At 37.7% G+C, this 23753-nt stretch overlaps 1 protein-coding gene and 1 non-coding gene across 13 annotated transcripts in view; both read left to right on the top strand.

Moving 5' to 3' along the window:
* Positions 1-23753, top strand: part of FUT8 (fucosyltransferase 8) — a 330255-nt gene that overhangs the window by 209949 nt on the left and 96553 nt on the right. For all 12 annotated transcript variants that reach the window (XM_024997231.2, XM_005211923.5, XM_024997235.2 and 9 more), the window contains 3 exon segments: positions 4949-5064; positions 5181-5343; positions 19487-19601. In XM_024997231.2, the coding sequence (XP_024852999.1) occupies positions 4949-5064; positions 5181-5343; positions 19487-19601 (394 nt within the window).
* Positions 3128-3199, top strand: TRNAC-GCA (transfer RNA cysteine (anticodon GCA)). Its single transcript has one exon. It is a non-coding gene; the product is annotated as a tRNA-Cys (tRNA).

A 23753-nucleotide genomic window follows, 5' to 3' on the forward strand; every position in this document is an offset into this window, starting at 1 on the left:
CAGGGTGTACTCCTAGATCAGACTGGGACATACACTGTGCCCCAAAACTGGGTGGGCCTATAGGCTGGGTTCTGTAATTTAGAAGGCTATTGTCTGTATTCTGCTGTTTGACAGTCTCTTGCTGGGCTTCTTGGCCAGGTAGGCTGCCAGTTGTACCCCACAGTTGGGTGGAGCTGGAGGCTATGCTCAGTGGTTGAGGGGTTGCTTTTTGGACTCACTGGTTGGGTGGGGCCATAGGTTATGCTTTATGATTAGGTGAGGTGGTTACCTGGACATTCAAACTGGGTGGGTTTTCAAGCCATGCTCAGCAAATAAATGGGTTGTAGGCTATGCTGTGCTGCTGTACAGCACCAAGGGCTGGTCTCCACATAGTCAGTACCAGAAGCTAGGCTTCAAAGCTGTCGAGGGACACTGTCTGGACTTTCTCAGTCAGACAGGACCAGTGGTCATGCTCTGTAGTTGGGCCGGGCTGCTGGCTTGTCTGTCCACTTGAATGGGCTTATAGGATAGGCTTCAGAGACCAGGGTCTCCGGTCACCTGTGAGGCTGGAGACTATGTTCAGCAGCAGAGTGGTGCTTCTGGCTCAGCTCTCTGCTTGAACAGACCTGCAGAATGGGCTCTGTGGCTGCCTCAGGGCCCTGGCCAGGCTTCCTGGTCAGGTTGGCAGTATACTGGGCTTCGCAGTTGGGTGGGCCTGCTGACTTGCTTTCCTCCTAAGTAGGCCATAGGATGTTCTTCATGGCTGCCCACAACTGTGTGGCATCTTTTGCCAGTCTTCACTGTTGGATGGGATTGGAGGCCATGCTCAGTGGTTGCATGTGGCCAGTGACTTTCTTCCCTGCTTGGGTGGCCATAGGATGTGCCGAGTGACTGCCTAGCATCTCAGGCCAGGCTTCCTGCTCAAGGTGGGGTTGAAGGCTATGCTCAGCAGTTGAGTAGGGCTGCTGACTTGCTTCCCTGTATCGGCAGAGCCCTAGAATTTGCTCCTCCTCCAAGACAGCCCTCTGGCTGAGGAACCAACCATGCAGAACTGCCAGCCAAATTCCCAGACCAGCTGAGGTCATGAGTTCAGCTCTGCAAGAGGTCAGAGTCGCTTGATCAGGATCTCAGTTCAGGCCCAACTCCTAGTAGGAATGCAGTCTGCCAGGATCTGCGCACTGACTGCTGTGAGCCCTTTCCTCCTCCTATATCTCTAGCTGATTCTCCTAGTAGTCCCCATGAAGTACTTAAGTGGGCCTCCCAGGAAGCATCTGGAATGCTGGGGAAGCTTCATGTCCTCTTACACTCTTTTTTTTTCAGCAGGAAAAACTTTAGGCCCAGGGGATCTCTTCAGTACAGCACTGCACTGAGCTGGCGAGGGTTGGGGTCGGGGAGGTGGTCAACGTGAAATCACTCCTCTTGCTCTTCTAATGCCCTTTTTCTCAGCTTTTATGGTTGAAGGGGATACTTCATACTCACCCTTTCGTTCTGGGATCTTTAAAAAGGTATCTAGTCTGTGAATAGTTGCTAGTTACTCTCTTCCTGAGGAGTACTGAAGCCAAGAATCACCTATTTTTCCCTCCATCTTTCTCCAGATTCCAGTTTTATTAAACCATTGTTTCATTAGCTTTATCAGGGTTTTCATGTGTTTTTGTTGCTGTTGTTCAGTCGCCAAGTCATGTCTGACTCTTTGTGACCCCATGGACTGCAGCACACCAGGCCTCCCTGTCCCGGGTTTTCAGTTGTTCCAGCCTTAATGATAAATCTGACTTCTGTTACTGCATCTTGGCCAGAAGATATTCTATATATCTTTTTGCACAGTGAATGTAATCAGATCAGATCAGATCAGTTGCTCAGTCATGTCCGACTCTTTGAGACCCCATGAATAGCAGCACGCCAGGTCTCCCTGTCCATCACCAACTCCCGGAGTTCACTCAGACTCACGTCCATTGAGTCAGTGATGCCATCCAGCCATCTCATCCTCTGTCGTCCCCTTCTCCTCTTGCCCCCAATCCCTCCCAGCATCAGAGTCTTTTCCAATGAGTCAACTCTTCGCATGAGGTGGCCAAAGTACTGGAGTTCCAGCTCCTTCCAAAGAAATCCCAGGGCTGATCTCCTTCAGAATGGACTGGTTGGAAAAACATTCAATTACCTAAATATTCAGGTAAAGAGATTGTTCTTACAGATTTACTCTTTTCTGTATGGGATTTGGAAAGAAAAGCCCTTATTGTGTTCATTTTTTGCATTGAGTTTTCTATTACTTTTCTTTTTTTTTTTTTGTAGTTCTTTTTTTTAATTTTTAAACTTTACAATATTGTTAATTTTGTTTTATTTTATTTTATTTTATTTTTTAACTTTACAATATTGTATTGATTTTGCCATATATCAAAATGAATCCGCCACAGGTATACATGTGTTCCCCATCCTGAACCCTCCTCCCTCCTCCCTCCCCATACCATCCCTCTGGGTTGTCCCAGTGTACCAGCCCCAAGCATCCATTTCTAGTTTATAAACCATAACTAGTTTATCCATAGTTTGATTACATTATTACATATAAATCACTAATTCTTTTCTGTTCTATTAGAATTAGATCAGATTTAATGCTTAATGGAACTCTGCTGAAAAGACCTTATGCTGTTTTTCCATGCCTGTTTTCCCCTAACATTATTGCATAAAGAAATGAGATAAAAAGGAGAACCTGGACATATCTTTCTATTGACTGAAATTTTGTATCACTAAAATGTATTCTGGAAAAGGACATCCTAATCCTATGGTATATTGCTGCCATAATAAATTACAAGAGGGGGTAATTTTATTTTATTTTCAAATTGTTTCCTACAAACCAGCCATCTAATTTGGAAAGTGGTTAAGAGCCAAGTTTTAAAAATTATGTACCAGGAAATGCCTCATTTATGAATGTATACGTATTTGTGCTCATAAATTGGGTAATTGTGCACCTAACAACTCTCTTCATTTTACCATTATTCTGTTGTTTGTATACAAATGAGGCTTCTTTTAATTCAAATTCTGTAGCCTGGAACATTCACGATTAGTGGATGACTATCATTTCTGCTTCTGTTCAGTGTTAATGCATACAATTTCATGTCAAATTATAGAATATTTTATTTACTCTGGTATAACTGTAGCTTCCCTGGTGGCTCAGACGGTAAAGCGTCTGCCTGCAGTGCAGGAGACCCAGGTTCGATCCCTGGGTTGGGAAGATCCCCTGGAGAAAGAAATGGCAACCCACTCCAGTACTCTTGCCTGGAGAATCCCATGGGCGAAGGAGCCTGGTAGGCCACAGTCCATGGGGTCACAAAGAGTCAGACATGACTGAGCAACTTCACTTTTTCTTTCTTTATAACTGTACAAGAGCTTCTTTACTAAGCATTCATTCTGAAGTTAATTTGGCTTTATCTGTTATATAAAAATGCTAGAAAAGGTATTGAAGTTTTATATTACTTTTTTCATCAGGTTGATATCTAAATTTAAGTTCTGTCAAGTATAGTCTAAAAATTGGAATGATTGCGATGGTACAAATTAGTATCCCAGGCATTTTAAGGTTACAGCTCATCTCTAAAATGACTGAGCCCAGATAGAGTAGTCCTGATAAGGCTTATTGACAGACACTGTGCTAGCTATTTAGAGACATTTCATCATTTAAATAGATTATAGAAGAAAAAATCAGCCATTTTTTAATCTTCTCAATATTTTTCCAAAAGTATATATACATATTTATATATATGTGTGTAAATATGTGTGTATGTATTAGTTTCCTATTGCTGCTGTAACACATAACCATAAACTTCTTGGCTTAAAATAGTAGAAATTTATTATCTTACAGTTTGGAAAGTCAGAAATGAGTTACATGGAGCAAAACCTAGGTGCCTGTGGGGCCACATTCACTAGAGAAACTCCAAGGGAGAATCTGTGTTCTTGCCTCTACCAGCTCCTAAAGATGCCTTTCTTGAATTTGTTGCTCATGACCCATTCCTCTATCTTCAAAGTAATAGGTATGACCTTCTCCTCTTTTGTAATAAAATTTCCTTCTACTCCCCTCTTATAAGAACACTTGTGGTTACAATTTATGGCTCACTTGGGTAATCCACGCCTATTTCCCCTTCTCAGGATCCTTAATCACACAGTTTTCTGTCACCTAAGATAGTATTACAGATTCCAGGATTAGGATGTGAATAGCTTTTATGGCAAAATTGGAGTATAGAATACTGTCAACAAAAGTCACATAAAAACAAAATATGTTAGAAATAAGTACAGTTTAGAAAAAAGTTGTACAGGTTGATAATATAAGCAATATAAGCAGGAGTTCCTCTGCTATGTTCCAACATTTTATGTTGTTGACTGGTAGTTTTCATTCCCGACATAAACAGGACATTAACTGTCAGGTGTTTTTTCTGGTATTCTTCATCTTCTATTCTTGTCTTTCCCTTCCTTATACAACCAATGCTTAGTAATCTAAGGTTATAAGTTCATGAACTGGAGCACAGGTTTACATGGCCTGATATTGTGATTAATTTAGAAATAATTTGCATTTGATATTTGAACATAGACATGTTTTCAGTTACAAGCTTTTGTACTCCTTTTAAGCCTTTTTGTCACCCTGTCCTTGAATTTTGTTGTTCTCAACGCTAGTGAAAGAATTGATCACTTTGGCACTAATGGTGTAATTCAGAGTAGTATGATGAGTTTTTAGGAGACAGTTCTAAAGGTTCCTTAATTCTTCAAAGATCATGCATCTCTGAGCTAGATTATTTTTTTCTGTGTTCAGTATCATTCCAGTGTTTATGTCTTACCCTTACCTTTGAAGAGAAAATTTCATTTGGTACTTCTAATATGTGTTACGGTCCGGTGACTTCTAGAGTTACCAATAAATACGTTTTAGCAAAGTAAGCATGTATTTTCTTGCATAATGTATAAGCTAAATGTTTACGTTTTCTTCCTTGAACTACAGAATACCAGAAGGCCCCATTGATCAGGGGCCAGCTTCAGGAAGGATTCGTGCTTTAGAAGAGCAGCTTGTGAAGGCCAAAGAACAGATTGAAAATTATAAGAAACAAACTAGAAATGGTAGGTAATCATACATTGTTTCTCCTCTTCAATATACTGATATTAGTACATATAATTGAAAGTTTCCTTTCATCAGAATGTTGGAAATGCTAATACTCTCCATTGCTTGACAACAGGTTTGGGGAAGGATCATGAAATCCTAAGGAGGAGGATTGAAAATGGAGCTAAAGAGCTTTGGTTTTTTTTACAAAGTGAGTTGAAGAAATTAAAGAATTTAGAAGGAAATGAACTCCAAAGACATGCAGATGAATTTCTGTCAGATTTGGGACATCATGAAAGGTACTTCATTTACATTTCATTTGGGATTTAGTAAAGATTATAATCTAAGAATGGGAAATGGAAACCCTTGTTAATTTCCCTGCTGAATGGCAAATGATATCTTCCATGCTGGGAAAGATTGAGGGCAGGAGGAGAAGGGGACGACAGAGGATGAGATGGTTGGATGGCATCACCGACTCAATGGACATGAATATGGGTAAACTCTGGGAGCTGGTGATGGACAGGGAGGCCTGGCATGCTGCGGTTCATGGGGTCACAAAGAGTTGGACATGACTGAGCGACTGAACTGAACTGAATGTTTAGAAGCAGTAGAGTGCCTGAGGGCTCAGTGGACGATAATCACTGAATGTAGTTCATCACCAGAAAATATTATTTTAAATGAATTTCTAGAAATCTTTATGCCCTGAATAAACTCCAAAGGTAGTGCTCAGTCAGCTAGCAGTACATTAAAATATCTTCCTTTAAATCTCCTTGTTATACAACTGACATTTGAAGTGGAGTGTGCAGTTTACATTATAGTACATTCATTGGAACACATACTAAGGCTGGCAGTTATGTTTTGAATTGAAACACTGAAAACTTCAGCAACTTTTTAAGATTTCTAGTGAAAGGTTAATAAGTTTTTGATAAAAAGGAGCATTCTGTTAATTGCTCTTCCATTTAGTTGCTAGAAAGAAGAACCTAAAATCTGCCTAGTTAAGTTTGTTTCTCCTGTTTGCACATTTCTGAAAATATGGAGTTTATCTTCCGTGGCAAAGGACACATTTTGGTCTGGTGTGTTCATGCAGAACAAAATGTATCTGAGAATCTTTATAGATATGTAAAACCTGTCCGTAGGCCTATTATATTTGCAAGTCTATATTCCCAGTGGGATTCTGATGGCAATTACTGTCTCATTAGTGAACAATAAAAGAAAAATTGTTGTATTAACACAGCCTACCACTGTGAAGAGGAAAAGAATTACCCCACAACCTAGAGATTCATATATATTAACATATCAGCAATATTGTAGTTATTTTAAAATATTGCTTTGCTGTTTTAAGTGAAATTACAAATAAAATCTGTCAGTTTATTGGAATCATTTTAGTATTAGTGAATCTACAGCAGTTTAAGATAGCATAAATTTCAAGAGCATTGATTTACTAGGCCACAGATTCAGCAGTCCCTTTGAAATTTTTGCCTAACTTGCAGTCAGGCCATACTTAGACCTTTAAACCAAATATGGACTGATTCTGTCCTTAAAGCTTCTCCACCCTAAGCTGATTCTGGGCACCATGGTTCTGTTATTTGGAGCTTTGTGCTTGTGTGCTTTGCTAACTGCAGTTTTTTAGGAAAATGCAGATCTGAAGAGGATTTGAGTTGAGCAGACTATATGGTATTTTAAAGGATAAATTTTGGCTCTTCTGATATAATATTTAAAGTTTGAATGATTTAATTACTTGAAAATTTCATTTTTTCAGTTCAGTTCAGTAACTCAGTCATGTCCGACGCTTTGTAACCCCATGGACTGTAGCACGCCAGGCTTTCCTGTCCATCACCAACTCCCAGAGCTTGCTCAAACTCATGTCCATCGAGTCAGTGATGCCATTTTATTTTTTTGCCTTTTCCAAATTAAAATAATTATTTAAAAATTATTTTGTGCTTAGGTTCTGTGAATGTATGTAGGAATTGAAAAAATATGTGGAAATAAAAAATTTGGGGCCCTGAAAAGTTGATGTAAATCAGTGTTAATTTTTTTGTGAGTTGAGTTCAATCTTAAATACATTTTGTTTCTTGACACTGCCTTTTAGTAAATGTTAAGTAATAATATTTTGCTGAAAACAAAAGGAAAAGAGACCCAAAATACCCAGTTTCTTTTGCTGTCTTATGCAGAACTTATAATGAACTTGGGATACAACTTCACAGGGTGGTAATTTAACTCCAGGCAGCCAGATTAGAATGCCGTATTACAAATAATGGACAAAGGACAACCAAAAATTAGAGAAATAACCTTTAATGAATGTATGAATAGAGAGGATTTGTATGTATGTAGCATATGCTGTCTTACTGTTAATTTCCAAGATGTTTAAGTATAAGAATTAAAATAGACCTTTGTCTCTGGTGATTTTAACATTACACAAAATCCCCATTTTCTTTTTATGCTGTCCCAAATTATAGCATACAAGTGGTCTCTGGACTGAAAGTCCATGTTCTCTGAAAAATTAGTTAGAGGTTAAGTCTGTCAGTTTTATTGTTCAGATTTCCTGTTGAATCACTCATCATTTTTTTGTTCAGAAAGACATCAGTTATAGTGAAATTACTTATGGGCTTTTGTTTTTTCAGAAGGGCTTTCTTTATGTCTTAAAATTTTGTTCTCATAGAAACTGGTATCCTTATTTTTTAGTTTCTAAATCAACTTTATTGTGTCATAATTTATTTACAATGAAATGTACATAATGTAGTCTATAGTTCTGTGCGTTTTGACAAATGCTCCTAGTTTTATAACCATCACTGCAATCAAGATACAGAATTGCTACTGCCCTAGGAAAATTCCTTCTGCTCCTTTATAGTCAGCACCCTCCCACCCCCAACTCCAATCCCTTACAGTCACCAAATCTGTATCTGTCCCTATAATTTTGCCTTTTCCAGAGTTTTATGTAAATGAAATCATCCTATGTAGATTTTTGAGAGTGGTTTCTTTCACTTGGCATAATGCATGTGGGATTCACACAGGTGAGAAAAATAGAAGCCACAGAACTTGGTGACTGATCCAGGGTACGGAGATGGGGGACTCAAAAGTAATTGAAGACTTTGTATTTTGCTGGAAGGATAGCATTCATAAATGGAGATCATTGTTTCTTGTGTAGTAATTTGATTTTTTTCCCTGACAAAGTGTAGTCTCCTGAAGGCTAGAACTCTAAATTCAATACCTTCTCTACCCTGCAGTGCTAAGCACTTATTATTTAGTCTGCATTCAGTAAGTTATGTCTTTTTTATTTAGTATATACATTCTTTGATTATTTCACACTCTACTTTGCACCCTGTGCAAAAACAAAATCCTATTCCATCGAAAGATTTATTAATTTTGTGCAACTAAAGAAAATTATATAACTGAGGTCAGAATATTCTCTTGTAATTGAGAATGCAAAAGGTATGAAGGGTGAGTTATAGGAGAAAAGTCATTTACCTCTAAGTATAAAGCTAGAAAGCCCCAGTTGATTTAACAGTGGATGCTGCAAAACAGAATATCTGTTAGAAATCACCGAGTATATAGGGGAGGAATTAGAGGTGGGGATCTAAAGTGTTATCAGAGTCATGCTGAAAGGAAGCCTGTGGGGCCAGAAGAAAACCTGACGTTTTGTATTTTTGTACTCAGTGCCCTTGACTGCATGTTTGATTTACTTTGGAGGATTTAAGTGACCCCTGTATCTAAAAGTAGTCATGAGACTTCAGTTATCCACGAATCACTAAAAATACAGTGTTTCCGATTTGGAGTATAAATCTGATTCTAAGCAATGAAGTATGAACTTTCTTTGAATGTGAATGATAAAAAATAATGTTGCTTACCAAATATATCTGATCGTTTGTTTATATTTCATGGGCCCTCTGCTCAGTAATTTTTTAAATGCATCTAAAAATATGTTGAAATTGAGGTGGGTAAAAAACCCACTTTGCCTCATCATAAACTTATTAGGGTTGTTAGAGTCAGAGAACTAGTTTAGATTTAATGTTTTATTCCATAGTGCTACTCTTCCTTGAAAGAAGAGGAGAAAAAGTAAAATGAATATGGAACATTATTTTCTTTTGATGACCGTGAGCTCTTGGTTCCAATCTATTTATTTTACAGACACAACTGGAAATTCAGTTTAATATTGAAAAGGAAAAAATATGTATCCTTTGTTGTTTTTACACATTTTTTCATACTCAGCTTTTATTGTCTCTTAGGCCTTATAGTTTAATATGATAAGTGAAATTGCACATCTTTCATTTTAATTCTTAAAAAAGTAATATACCATACTGAAAGTATATAAATCAGAAGTCCTTTGGTATATGTTTATTAGTGTATATTAGATTTCTTTTTATTTGTGTGAACAATATGAATGGTTTATAGCAATGTTATTATGGAAAGTATATTTTAAATAAGTCAATTCTAAGAGCAGAACTCCTTATTCAGTGAATAAATTTCCTAGAACCCTAATATAAAACACTGAATGTTGAGTAAATCACAAATATTGCTAATGTCTTCAATTGTCATACTAAGTAGAAAAATTTTAATTTCTAAACATTTTTAACTCGTAAAGTCATGGTCATAGAGATTATGAAGATATTTGAAATTCAGTGCTTATCATCTGATAAATAGAGGCATATCTCACAACAGTCTCTTCTCAACATATAGGTAGGTAAATTAGAAAGTCAGTGGGGAAGTCAAAAGTGCTCTGTGCCAGTTGTTAAGAATTTTTGTGTGTCGTCATTACCCTAGTCTTTTTCCAGCTTCAGCAAGGTATCAAGAGCAGCTGGAGGGCGTCTTAAAACAGGGATTACTGTATCCCATCCTCAGAGTTCCTGATTCAGTAGGTCTGGAGTGGGCCCGAGAATTTGCATTTCTAACATCTTCCTAAGTGATACTGTTGGTCTTTGAGAACAAAGGCTTTACAGAATCCCTGGTTCTCTTTATTGGTTCACCACTGATATAGGCTATGTTAAAGTGAAAGTGAAGTTGCTCAGTCGTGTCTGACTCTTTGCGACCCCGTGGACTGTAACCTACCAGGCTTCTCCATCCATGGGATTCTCCAGGCAAGAATACTGGAGTGGGTTGCCATTTTCCTTCTCCAGGGTATCTTCCCGACCCAGGGATTGAACCTGGGTCTCCCGCCTTGCAGGCAGATGCTTTAACCTCTGAGCCACCAGGGAAGCCCAGAGGCTGTGTTAAGTTTCTTGGAAAAATCGCATGTCTCCATAGGTTGGTGCGCCTTATCAGTAAACTGTGGGGAAAAAAAAAAAACTCTTCCTTTGCTCCCCACTTGATGCTGTTTCTTTTAGTGAGAGGACCATATTTCTTTTCTAGAATGTAGCTCTCATTGTTCATTACTCAAAATGCCTACCATTAATGCGGCCTGGATTCCAAATATCATGTGGGTTTTAGCTCTCCTGAGATTTTTAGCAAAATGCTATTGACCTGATTAGCCTATTACTTGGGAGCTAGTAAATTAATAATATTCTTTGACTTTTAGGAGTTTTTATTTTTTAAGAATTTAGAGGGGCTGATGGTATAATAAATAAATACAGAGTAGAATATTATTATTACCTGGTATATTGATCTCAAGCATTAATATCATTTCATCTTTCAGTTGATCATTCTAATGATTATATGTGACCATGCTTCATAGTAATACCATCGCATTTACTTGATGCTTCTGATATCATTGATCATGAATTGACCCTGGCCTCTTTGAAATAGCAAGAGGGAAATCAGCCGTTTAGAATGGTTATTTTTGTCATTATGACTTGATTATTTATGTAGTAGTTTTAAGTGCTTGGATTTATGATTTTTTAGATTTGGCCCTTAGTTTCTGAGGATATCATGAAAAGTTTTATCTTACCACCCTTTTTTCTTGTTCAGAAATATATTTCACTTAATCATTGTTGCTTTGGCTCTTTTTGTCATCTTTATGGCACCAGACACCAGTTTATGAAGTAGTTAACTGGAGTTGCTTCTTTCTTATTTTAAATCATACCAATTATTAAAGGATAGGAGGTTTCACAGAACTGATGAGCTATTTCTCAATTAAGTTGACTGAAACTGTTCAGAAGCAGCCTAGTGAAGTAGCAGTCTCATTGCTCCTGCCTGGTTTGTATCATCTCATTACCAGTAATTTGTAAAGCAGCTTTGCTAAGGCTGAGAACAGCTATGTTTCCCAAATGATGAATGATACTTACGACTAAGCTGATTAGCTTTTTGCTACTGTAGGGGAATATGGAACAAAAATACTTCAAATCAGGCAAGGGGTGCGATATCTGACTGGTTATAGGGGAATGTTGGTAGGTTAACATCTCACAGGTTTATTTGATCGGCATTGCTAGTCATAACCATCGTGGTCCAATAGCTTGTTTTGTTTTCCTCTCTTTATAAAGTAGACTCTCTTCAACTGTCTTTGAAAGGTCCAAGAACTGAAATTTTCATTCTTGAATAGTTAAGTTTTGTGAACCTTCAAATCTATCATTCTTTGTGCTTTATTTTATTATATACATACTTAATTTTTTTCACATGTGTTTTGATTCTTACATGAAGCTGGAATGTAGTAGATATTCTTTCTCCAGTTTTTAGTCTCTTTAGGCAAAACGTTTTTGTATGATTGTTTTCCTACTAAGGAATTTAGTGATACTAAATATCACTAGATACTATCCAGTGATACTAGAACATTCCTCTTAATGTCCTTGGACAAAGGGAGACATTGTCATATGAAGTTACTCTTATTCGGCTTGTTACTGAATTTCTATCTGCCAGATTGTGATTCTCCATCTTCTGTAAGGGAACATTCTGTCCTGAAATAAAATTTGCATTGGAAGGAGAATCTGGTGGGAAAGTGTGTCTTATCTAGTGGCCCTAACTCTTGTTTTGCCTGTCCCCACCTTACATCTGCTTGGGTGTGGTTTCCAAGCTCAAAAATTTTTTTGACATTAAAAATACTTAACTTACTAAGGATATCCTATGTGCCAGTCACTGCAATAAAGGCTCTCTATTCGTTTTCTTATTTTATCAACATAACAGGAGACACGAGACACAGGTTTGATCCCTGGGTCAGGAAGATACCCTGGAGAAGGAAATCCACTCCAGTATTCTTGCCTGGAAAATTCCATGGACAAGGAGCCTGGCGGGCTACAGTCAAGGGGCTGCAAAGAGTCAGACATGACTGAGCACGCACGAGCAATACTATGTGGCGAACCTCCTTATTTTATAAAAAAGCTGTACTCAGGCCTAGAGAATTTAGATAGCTTATGCAATTAAGTAGCAGAGCTGTTCTATGTAAATTTCTTTCTCTTAATTGCTAAATACTTCTCTGAGCTTTATTTTTCTCTTCCACACATGGAGATATAATTCCTGCAATAGTAGCATTGTGATGATTAAATGTGGGAAAATAAATAAAACGCTTTCCACAGTCACTAACACATTGTAGAATCTGGTAGACTGTAGTCAGACCTGCCCAAGGAAAGTCCCACAGAGGATATATATAGAAAATTCCTGGATCCTGCAAGGAAGGCACCATTAAGGGGAGATTGTCACAGTGCTAACAGGAAGAATTTCAGGGTCTGAAACCTAAACATAAGCCTAATGGAGCTCACTCACCAAACAGCATAATTATTGCCCTGTGTTTTTATTGCTGCCCTTTGGGACTCCCCTCTGCCTGTGTGGGCTGTCTGAATGGCGGTATTCTAAAATTCCTCCTGAGACAACATGGGAGGCAGTGGGAACACTGTCTGCCTTTCTGCCTGCTGCTCACAGTTTTATCCTTTGCACTGTTTGCTTCTGCCCCAGGAGCAAACCCAAGTGTTGCCCCTGACGCATATTCACCTGTGGATTAGGTTTCATGGTGTACCCTCCCTTAGTCACATTTGCTTTCAGTTCAGTTCAGTTCAGTCGCTCAGTCGTGTCCGACTCTTTGTGACCCCATGAACCGCAGCCTGCCAGGCCTCCCTGTCCCTTACCAACTCCCGGAGTCCACCCAAACCCATGTCCATTGAGTCTGCCATCCAACCATCTCATCCTCTGTCGTCCCCTTCTTCTCCTGCCCCCAATCTTTCCCAGCATCAGGGTCTTTTCCAGTGAGTCAGCTCTTCACATCAGGTGGCCAAAGTATTGGAGTTTCAGCTTCAATATCAGTCCTTCCAGTGAACACTCAGGACTGATCTCCTTTTAATAAATTCCAGTTCCTTCACCTTGGGCTTTTCTTGCTTGAATTACATCTTCTGTGCCAGCCGTCTGGAAGAGTTTCCCTCTCCGGCATTTTGAATGTGGTATAAAAAATACTCTGCTTGTGGTTCTTCATTGGCATAATTGAGAAAGACCTGAACATTTAAAAACAGTTTTGTGAATATTAATATGTATAAAAATAGGAAAATTAACAGCAAACATAAAGAATATAAATGTAGACCAGCTTTGGAAGAAGGGTTTGATATTTGTCAGCTATGATTTTTGTCGTATTTTGTCATAGCTGACAAATATCAAACTCCTGCTCTTAGAGTCACAGATGTTTGTCTGGCCTGTCACTTACCTTCAGATGTGTGTATTCCACCCTCAAATGACCAGTGCTGTTCTGCTGGTCCTTTGCCTGGATTTGTAGTGATATTTCCCAGACTATAATACCTCAGGACTTTAGATTCATCATCCACCTCCTAGATTTTTGGTAATCTTCATAGTCAAAACTGAGTCAGCCAGATTATCCCAGCTTTTGAGACACTTCTAAGAGATTTGATTTTAGGATGGAGTCACTGAAAATCCAGAATTGCTGTGGAGTGGTTTTCAGACATCATGTTTCCCAGTAATGGGCTGGGAAACTGAATCTTTCTATTTGATTATCCTCATGTCTTTGGCTAACAGGTGACAAATTTTGCAGGATGGTAACTTCTAAACATTATTGGATTAGCAAAGAACTACAGTTGACCCTTTAAAAAATGTGGAGGTTTGGGACACCAATCCATTGCACAGTCAAAAATTCACATTTTGACTTCCCCAAAATGTCACTAATAAATAGCCTTCTGTTGACCAGAACCCTTACTGATAATGTAAACTGTTGATTAACCCATGCTTTGTATGTTGTGTGCCAATATTATGTAGTCTTACAATTAAGTATACTATAGAAAAGGAAATGTTAAGGAAATCATAAAGAAAATACATTTAAAGTACTGTACTATATTGATACCAGAAGTTTATGTCCTCTGTTTACAAAATGAATTGTCTCTCAGTAGCTTCATCTATACTGTTTTATAAGATACAAAACACTATAGGTATTATACATATTATAGTAGAAAGCAAAAATGAAAAGATAGCATAAAAATTCATTTATTTACAGCTATAACAATATATGTATTATACCTGTATCAACAATGATTGCTTTAAAGGAGGAATATAATCAATATAATTACTTTGTGGTAGCCTAGACTATACACTAATAAATGAATTGTTATAAAATTTTTATAGCAAACAGTTTTACAGTCATATACATAACACAGTATTAGAAATATTACATTTTTTAAAAAACCTATGATAATAGGCTAATATGCAGTTACTCTAATTATGAAGAAGGAATACTCTATAATAATATAATTCTTTGAAAGCAAAGTTATGAAACAGTAAGAAAACTAGCACATTGTTAATTTTATATTAAATATCATTCACTTTATGCCTATGTAAGCACCTATGAGTACCAGCATATATTTTACACATTTATGATACATCTTTTTCTCAATTTTTTTTTGTTATTTCCATAGTACGTGGTTCATCTGTGAGTTTTTTCAAATCATCTCAAATCTGAAAAAATTTTTTCCAATATTTATTTTTAAAAAACTGCATATAGCTAGACTACTTGCACAGTTCACATTGTGTTGTTCAAGGGCCAACTGTAGGTTGAATTTAAAGTCATTTCCTGGACTTCTCTTCTTTACGTGATGTGCATGGGGAGGCCAAGAAAAAATGATTTACAAAGCAAGCTCAAGTTAGTTGACTATAGAAATAGAGTGACTTATTTTGTGATTCTGACTGCATCATCATAAAAAATTGGTGTCCTTTTTTTTTGGTCTTTGGTCTTCTAGTTATGAGACTGGTTATTCCACTTTCTTGACAGAGATTGAGATGAATATGAATAATTGATTGCTAAGACTTAGTACTGATGTAGCTTGGTAAAAACATTCACTTTTATGTTTTCTAACTTATTAAAAAATACAGAGATCAGCTTTCATTCCCAGTGGTAAAGTAATGATTACTGTGACATGAAAGCATAAACCATGCCAATTTTTATATTTCAAAGAATTTTCCCCTCTAAATTATACCTAATGTAGTTTTTACCTGCTTGAGACTGTATGGTGATTGTCATGGAATGTATTGCTATTTGTTTGTGTGTATGTTTATTTTTAATGTAACGCCATCAGAGCATATTGAATTTCCTTTATTCCTTTGACATTTGCTGATAGACTGGTTATTTATCCTGCTGTATTATTACCTCTCCAGAAACAACACTGTTATTTAAAGTTGAGATTTGCAATAAAAGTTGTGATTACTCCTATTTAATGGGTAGGAAAAAGCAAATGACCATGTTTGGATATGATGAAACCTATGAAATGTAAAAAATAATATGAGAGTAATGGAAAAGAGGCCTTATAAAACTGAGAAAATAATTTAAATAAAATTCAAGAGCCCTATAACACCATTATAGTTAAAGACATCTCCTGTTTCCATGATCAAGTCACACAATTTCATATGAGTGGTGACTTTTCCCCTAGCAACTATAAAATGCTACATGATAGTCCATAGGGGCCTCAGTTTGGTAATCTGAAGAAAACCTGAACCTCTGTTCAGTGTATAAGACTGTAAGTTAATTTCTTAGGGAGGCATTAAGTTGTAGATATGGTTTTTCCAACTAAAATTGCTCTTTCAATGAAAAGAAGTGTTTTGAATCTTTAGGTTGGAATAATAAGTATAAAAATAGATAAAGCATCACATATTAGATTCGTGCCCTATTTTAAAAGGGTAAACATGGAAATAGTCAAGCTGTGAAGTGTCCTGTGCATGAATAATGTTGACACATTGAACAAATGCCTGAAATGGTTCACAGATGACCCTGTTATTCCAAAGCATTGTATAAAACTGTTCCACTCTTAGTTGGGTGAATATTCTAAACTGTAGCTATGATTTTGCATTTTTATGTGTGTATTATTAATAGTTTTGCTTTATTCAAAGGGTCTATTACCAGATATTCTCTGTTTATTATATGTAGTTCTGATGGTTTTCTATGACAGTAAATAGAACTTTAATTTTTCCAGTGGGCTGCCATTTTTTATTCCCAAATGGTTTATCATTTAGTTAGGAACCAGGAATAAAAGACAACTGAGGCTGTCATATACTCCTACAGAAGTCACAGTTGTTAAGGGCTGGTTTCAGTATCTGTTAAATGAGTCCTTACTGATCAGTCCCTTTCTGCAGGGTGCTATAAAGCACTGACTATTAGGTCATTTTTCTGACTGGCCGTTAGTCCCACATATACTGTCATCCTCATACCCAGTGGGTCCTTCCTCTTAGTTGTAGAATCATTCGTAGGTCCTCCTCAGACATGGGCAAAATCTCTGAAGCAACTCTCTGAGTCATTCTAGCATAAATAGCAATGTCTTAGTGTATTTGGGTTACTGTGACAAAAATACCACAGATGCATAGCTTATGAACAACAGAGATTTATTTCTCACAATTCCGGAGGCTGAGAGGTCCTAGATCAAGATACTGGCTGATTTGGTGTCTTATAAGTGACCTCTTTCTGCTTTATAGAGAGTGCCTTCTCACCATGCCATCAATGTGGCAGAGAGGCTAGAGAGTTCTGTTGTGTCTGTTTTATAAGAGCACTAATCTCATTCGTAAGGGCTCCACTCTCATGACCTAAGCACTTCCCACAGGCCCGACTCTTGAGTACCATCACACTGGGCATTGTTTCAATGTGTGCGTTTAAGGGGACTGCAGATGTTCAGTCTGTAGCAAGCGACCACCACATATATTATTACTTTGTTCATATTATCATTAATCCTTTAAAAAACTATGGCAGGTATTAAAAAACTATATGGCAGATATTATAATACTTATTTTAAAATGAAGTAACTATTTCTCAAAGATGTCAAAAAAAAAAAAAAAAAAAAAAAGCTAGTAAGAGGTAAACCCCAAACTGAGAGACCTGTCTGGCTCTCAAAGCTTTTTCTCCTCTGATTTGGAATCTTTCTGATTTGCATATTTACAATGAATGGTGTCCACATTTTTGCACTCTGGACCCCTTACTTTGATATTTGTTGTATGTGTAACATAAAAAATACGTGTTAATATTGTTTATGTACTCAGCAAGGCTTCTGGTCAATAGTAGTGCTATTAGTAATTAAGCTTTGGGTGAATCAAAAAGTTGTATGCATTTTCAACTGTGTGTGGCGTGGGTACCCCTAATCTCTGAGTTTGTCAAGATCCAACTGTATACTATTCTGATAAATAGAAATAAATGTCTAATTTTATAGTTTTCAGAAACAAATAGAACATACTTAATAAGCATTCTCTAAATGGAAGAGTTCATATAAAATATGGTGAAGGAGTATAAGCTGGATTTATAACTAGTTAAGGATTATCCCCAGAAGTTCTCTAGCACAAAATTGGATTTGTGAAATATAAAAATTATCAATATTATCTCATCCAAAATTCTTGAAGAATTTTTTTGCTACTTTTTCGTTTAATTTAATTATCTATTCAAAAATGTCTACTGGGCATTTTCTGTGTGATCAGCACTGTTCTGTAGGCTGATTTGTGGTGGTTGGCGGGTTTAAAAAGTACTCTGCTACCATGGAGCTTAAGTTCTAGAAGGTGGAGGAAGATAATAAAATAAGTAAATGATGTATATTAAAAGATGATAATTGCTTGGAGAAAAATAAAGCAGGGAAGGAAAAGAAGGAAAATTAAGAGATGTGATGGTAACTGGGTGTTGAATTTTTAAGTGAGAGTCTGGAAAGCCTTTTAAAGCAGAAAGTGAGCACAGATTTAAATGACATTTGGGTGAGTCATGTGGAGGATATCTGGGAAAGCAGCATTCCAGGAGCGAGAAGAGCAAATGCAAAGGCCCTGAAGTAGGAACAAGGCTGACATGTTCTGGGGTTAATAATAAGATTATGTGGCTGAAATAGAGTCCACAGTGAGGACAGTAGTAGGAATGAGATCAAAGAGATAAAGGAGGCCTTATTGTCTGGGGCCTTGTAGTTCAAAGTAATAACTTCCAGTTTGACGAAGTGAGATGAAGAGCCAGTTCATAAGAGCAAAGATATAACATCATTTGACTGGCATTTTGACAGGATCTGGCTGCTGCGTTGAGAATAGACTGTAGAGATTGGCAAGGGTGGAAGCAGGGAGACCTATTCAGAGGTTACTGTAACAATTTAGGTGAGAAGATGGTGGCTCAGTTGATTGGAGTGCCAATGATAATGCTTGGTCAGAACCTGTTTCAGTATTTGCTGATAGGTTGTTGGGGGTTGTTAGAGAAAGAGGAGACTTGCTTTTTACTTTTCTTTATTGGTAAAGGTAAGTCATAGCTTGTATTTAATGAAATGTAAGTAAAACCATCTGCACCAGCCATCAAGTTTCTCTTACCTAGTATACTGAGCATTTTAGTTTACTTTGCAGGAAATTCAGCATGTTTTAATTGACACTACCAATTCTATGCAAGTATCTTACAATCATCTTATTAATTTAGACCAACAGTTGTCAAATTATAGGCCAAGGGCCAAATCTGGCTCATAGCCTGGTTTTGTGAATAAAGTTTTATTGAAACATACACACTTTTTTTTTTTTTTTCCTGCATATTGTCCATGGCAACTTTCCTGCTTCAAAAGCAGCAGAAACCCAGGAATCCTAAAATATTTACTGTCTGGCCCTTCATAGAAAAATGTTTGCTGACCTTTGGTTTCAACTATTGTGTCAGAATTGTGCCAAGATTTTCCTCTCATCTTTTTCCAAGTATGAAGAGGAAATTTAAGAGGGGTCAGAAAGTGACAATTGAGGGAACAAAATGGTAATATTCAAATACTGGCACCAACGTATTTCTCTCCCTTATGCTAATCTGCCTGTTTCTTTGCTGTGGATATCCACTTCTCCCTAATCTCTGAAGTGCTCTGTGTTGAGATATAAGTACACATAACTGGCCTAGGGAAAAAAAAAAGATTTGTTTTTCTCAATAGTAAAGATTTACTGTAGGAATGACTCTTGGATGCTAGAAACTAAATTGTTGAATTTCACAATCTTGACAGAAAATAAAAGACAAGTACCACCATCAGCGTGAGCATCAATCTTTATGAAGAATTTGACTCATCTTATGATTTTGCAAAATCCTGTACAAATGAAGTACAAATAAGTTAGACCCCCACTGTTGTTTGGTTTTTATAGGTCTATAATGACGGATTTATACTACCTCAGTCAAACAGATGGAGCAGGTGATTGGCGGGAAAAAGAGGCCAAAGATCTGACAGAGCTGGTGCAGCGGAGAATAACGTATCTTCAGGTAAGAAGGTTAGGTTAATAAATAAATTTGAGTGAAAAATAGGAGGAGAAACATTAAAACTAAGAGTATTTGTCCATTCATTTTACATATTTATTCAGAAAGACACTATGGCATGCCTTGAATGGAATATAAAGATGGCTAAAACAAGATCCCTGCCCTAACAGGGCTACTTCTGACACATGCACACAGAAAAACTATAGTGCAAGATAGGAAGTGCTGCATACATGAGATATGATGAAATGCTCATTGGAGGAAGATGTCACATATAGCTTTGTGGAAAAGATATTATTTGACCGAGCTGTAAAGGATAATCATATAGGATTTAGACGTCCAGAAATGCACAAGAGTGTACTAGCTATAGCATGCTGTTTGCTGTGCTCATTCGCTCAGTTGTGTCCGACTTCAGATGATGTGAGTAAAGCTCCTACCTGGGAAAGAGCAGTACAGGAACCCAGCGAGAAACAGGATATTTCAGTTTGTCTGGAGTTTTGGTTGTGTGAAAAGGAGAGTTGGTAAAGGGAGGTTCGGGAGCCAGATTGCCGAGGTCCTTTTGTACAGGTTAAGCTTTATGGTACATATGCGGCAAATGGTTACTGAAAGATTTTATTTATTGCCTAACATCATTATAACAACAAACAGGAAATATAAATCAAGCATAAACTCCAAGTCCCAGGCCCTTTTAAATGTTCTCTCTTCATTTTGTGTGTGTGTTTCCTTCTAGTTCTTACTTACATGCTTACCCAGTCTTAAAACGTTTGTAAAGATAGAACTGATTTACTTTTGAGTTGGTTTTTTTTTTTTTTTGCTTAATATACCATAAACCTTTTCTGTTTTAGAGTCACAGCCTACTTTTGAAAAATTTGTGTACATAAGAGTATCATAATAAGAGTGGTGCTTTAGTTATACTAATCTGAAAGGTAGAATTTTGCTTGAACTGGATTCATTCGCAGAGACTGGAAGGAGACTGTTTAGGACAGGAGTCCCCAACCTCCAGGGGCTTCCCTGGTGGCTCAGCAGTAAAGAATTTGCCTGCCAATGCAGGAGACACAGGTTCAATCCCTGGGTCGGAAAGTTCCCTGGAGGAGGAAATGAAAACCTACTCCAGTATTCTTGCCTGGAAAATCCCATGGACAGAGGAGGAGTGTAGTGGGCTGCAGTCCACGGGGTCACAAAGAGTTGCACACAACTTAGCAACTAAAACAACAGCAACCCCAACCAGTACCTCCTGTCATTAGGTTAGAAATAAAGTGCACAGTAAATGTAACGTGCTTGAACCATTCTGAAACCATCTCTCCTCCCCCCGGATCCGTGGAAGAATTTTCTTCCACTGAACCAGTCCCTGGTGCCAGAAAGGTTGGGAACCACTGGTTAGGATATAAGGACAATATTGCAGGTGAGAAATATTGAGGCGTGTGGCAGTTTGCATTGGAAGGGCAGAAAGGAATTTGAGAGAGTTTGGGAAGATCGAATAGATAAGCCTTTCCAAGAGGCTGAAGGAGCAGGAATGACTGGGGTAATGGGGTATTATTAACTGAAAAGAAACTTAAAGTTAGAATGCAGTCATCAGGGGAAAACAATGAATTAGTAAATAGAATTCTGTAACACTCCAAATGCTTGAAGTTGGGATGATCATCCCCATCCATTTCTGGTGATGGTATGCTTTCTGTGTACACTCACTGTTTCCCTTTGAAAATTAAGGCGTCTTATAAAAGCAAAATAATAGCCAGTGACTTTATTTTGTATATTTTAAGATGCATATTTTCCTACACTTAAATAGGAAAAAAGTAGAAAATCAAGTGCTTCAAGAGATCATTAAAAACAAAACTGATCTTGGCATGCTCTCTTGTCTCATGCCCCCATGGCCATTCATCAGAGGTGTCTGTAGAATGAACAACACTTGCCTCCTGTAGGGAAGAGGTAATTATCTCCTATCAACTAGAACCTCATTCAATGAACTATAAACAGCTGGTGGTGCAGAACTCTCATCCTCATTTAAAATGGAAATAACTATGGTTTCTGAGTTTCTTCCATTTCCACATATTCATTAAGTTTTCACCCCACGAAAGTTATATTTAAACTATGATTTGGCCATACTTTAGCTCCCCTCACTGTAACCAGTACCTACCACTTGCTCTAGTTTCTTTTTTCCTCTTGGTTTTTAAGTGGCCAAGTGCTCTCACCAGTAGCATGAAGTCCATCTTCAGTGTGCTGTTTTCAGTGGTTCTGTTTTAGAGAATTTCACTTGTAAATCACTTATAGCAAAACATCATTTCACAGGGACCTAACTTTGAATAGGTATTCAAATATTACCTATTTAAAAAATCCTTGCTTTTTTGCTTTTCTTTTGTTTTTTTCTATTGGAAAAGAAAATGTGATTTTTTAAAAAATATTCAAGGAGATGGGGAAAATCTCAATAGGAAAAAATGTATTTTAGAAAAAATATTTTTCTTTAATTATTTAATGTATTTATGATCATTTTTTTTCCATTTTTAAAGAACTGTATTTTTAACATATTATTTTTTAGAGCTTAAAGTTGCCAGTCACTCAGTCTTCAGCTTCTTTGGATATAGGTGAATAAGCATCCTCTCTCCCATTCCAACAAAATTAAAGATATGTATTTGTAAGGAGGACTTAACCAGTGGCTCAGCAGCAAAGAATCCGCCTGCAATGTAGGAGATGCCAGTTTCATCCCTTGGTTGGGGAGATCCCCTGCAGAAGGAAATGGCAACCCATTCCAGTATTCTTGCCTAGGAAATCCCATGGACAGAAGAGTCCAGCAGGCTACAGTCCATGAGGTCGTAAAAGAGCTAGACATGACTGAGAGATTAAACAAGAACAGTAAATCATAAGGAATCCTTTCTCTGACTTGGATTTTTATTCCTTTTAAAAAAGAATGATTTGGGGACTTCCCTGGTGGTCCAGCGCCTAAGACTCTATGCTCCAATGCAGTGAAGGGGGCGGGCCGGGTTCAATCCTTGGTCAGGGAACTAGGTCACACATGCTGCAACTAAGACCCAGTGCAGCCAAATATAAATAAATACATCATGATTTATCCCTGGTTTAACTTAATGGATTAGAGAATTAATCAGAATAGTTGAGCTATTTATACAGATTTATACAGATGTTTTAAAGTGATTGCATTTTTTCCCATTACATCTTTTCTTGGTATTCAAATCTATTGGTGTTTCCATATTACTTTTAAGCCTTTTATTACTGTTAAAAGGCTATTTAAGCAACTTAGATTCTGAAAGACTTCAACAGGGCTTAGAAAATGAGAAGTATACTAGGAAATAAAGCTAAAAAGGGGGATAAAGGACAAAGTCTTTGACTTTTGGTTCAGTTCAATTCAGTCACTCAGTTGTGTTCAACTCTGCAACCCTGTGAACCACAGGACGCCAGGCCTCCCTGTCTATCACCAACTCCCGGAGTTTACCCAAACCCATGTCCATTGAGTTGGTGATGCCATCCAACCATCTCATCCTTTGTCGTCCCCTTCTCCTGCCCTCCATCTTTCCCAGCATCAGGGTCTTTTTGGTACCTATATTCAAAATAAAAACAAGCACTTCATATAACTTATAGATGGAGATTTTAGAAGGCTTTCCTTCTTTAGCCCATCAGATAAGATCAGATCAGTCGCTCAGTCATGTCCGACTCTTTGCGACCCCGTGAATCGCAGCACGCCAGGCCTCCCTGTCCATCACCAACTCCCAGAGTTCACTCAGACTCATGTCCATCGAGTCAGTGATGCCATCCAGCCATCTCATCCTCTGTCGTCCCCTTCTCTTCTTGCCCCCAATCCCTCCCAGCATCAGAGTCTTTTCCAATGAGTCAACTCTTCGCGTGAGGTGGCCAAAGTACTGGAGTTTCAGCTTTAGCATCATTCCTTCCAAAGAAATCCCAGGGCTGATCTCCTTCAGAATGGACCGGTTGGATCTCCTTGCAGTCCACGGGACTCTCAAGAGTCTTCTCCAACACCACAGTTCAAAAGCATCAATTCTTTGGTGCTCAGCCTTCTTCACAGTCCAACTCTCACATCCATACATGACCACAGGAAAAACCATAGCCTTGACTAGATGGACCTTTGTTGGCAAAGTAATGTCTCTGCTTTTGAATATGCTATCTAGGTTGGTCATAACTTTCCTTCCAAGGAGT

Source organism: Bos taurus, chromosome 10, assembly GCF_002263795.3.
Source record: "Bos taurus isolate L1 Dominette 01449 registration number 42190680 breed Hereford chromosome 10, ARS-UCD2.0, whole genome shotgun sequence".
Lineage (NCBI taxonomy): Eukaryota > Metazoa > Chordata > Mammalia > Artiodactyla > Bovidae > Bos > Bos taurus.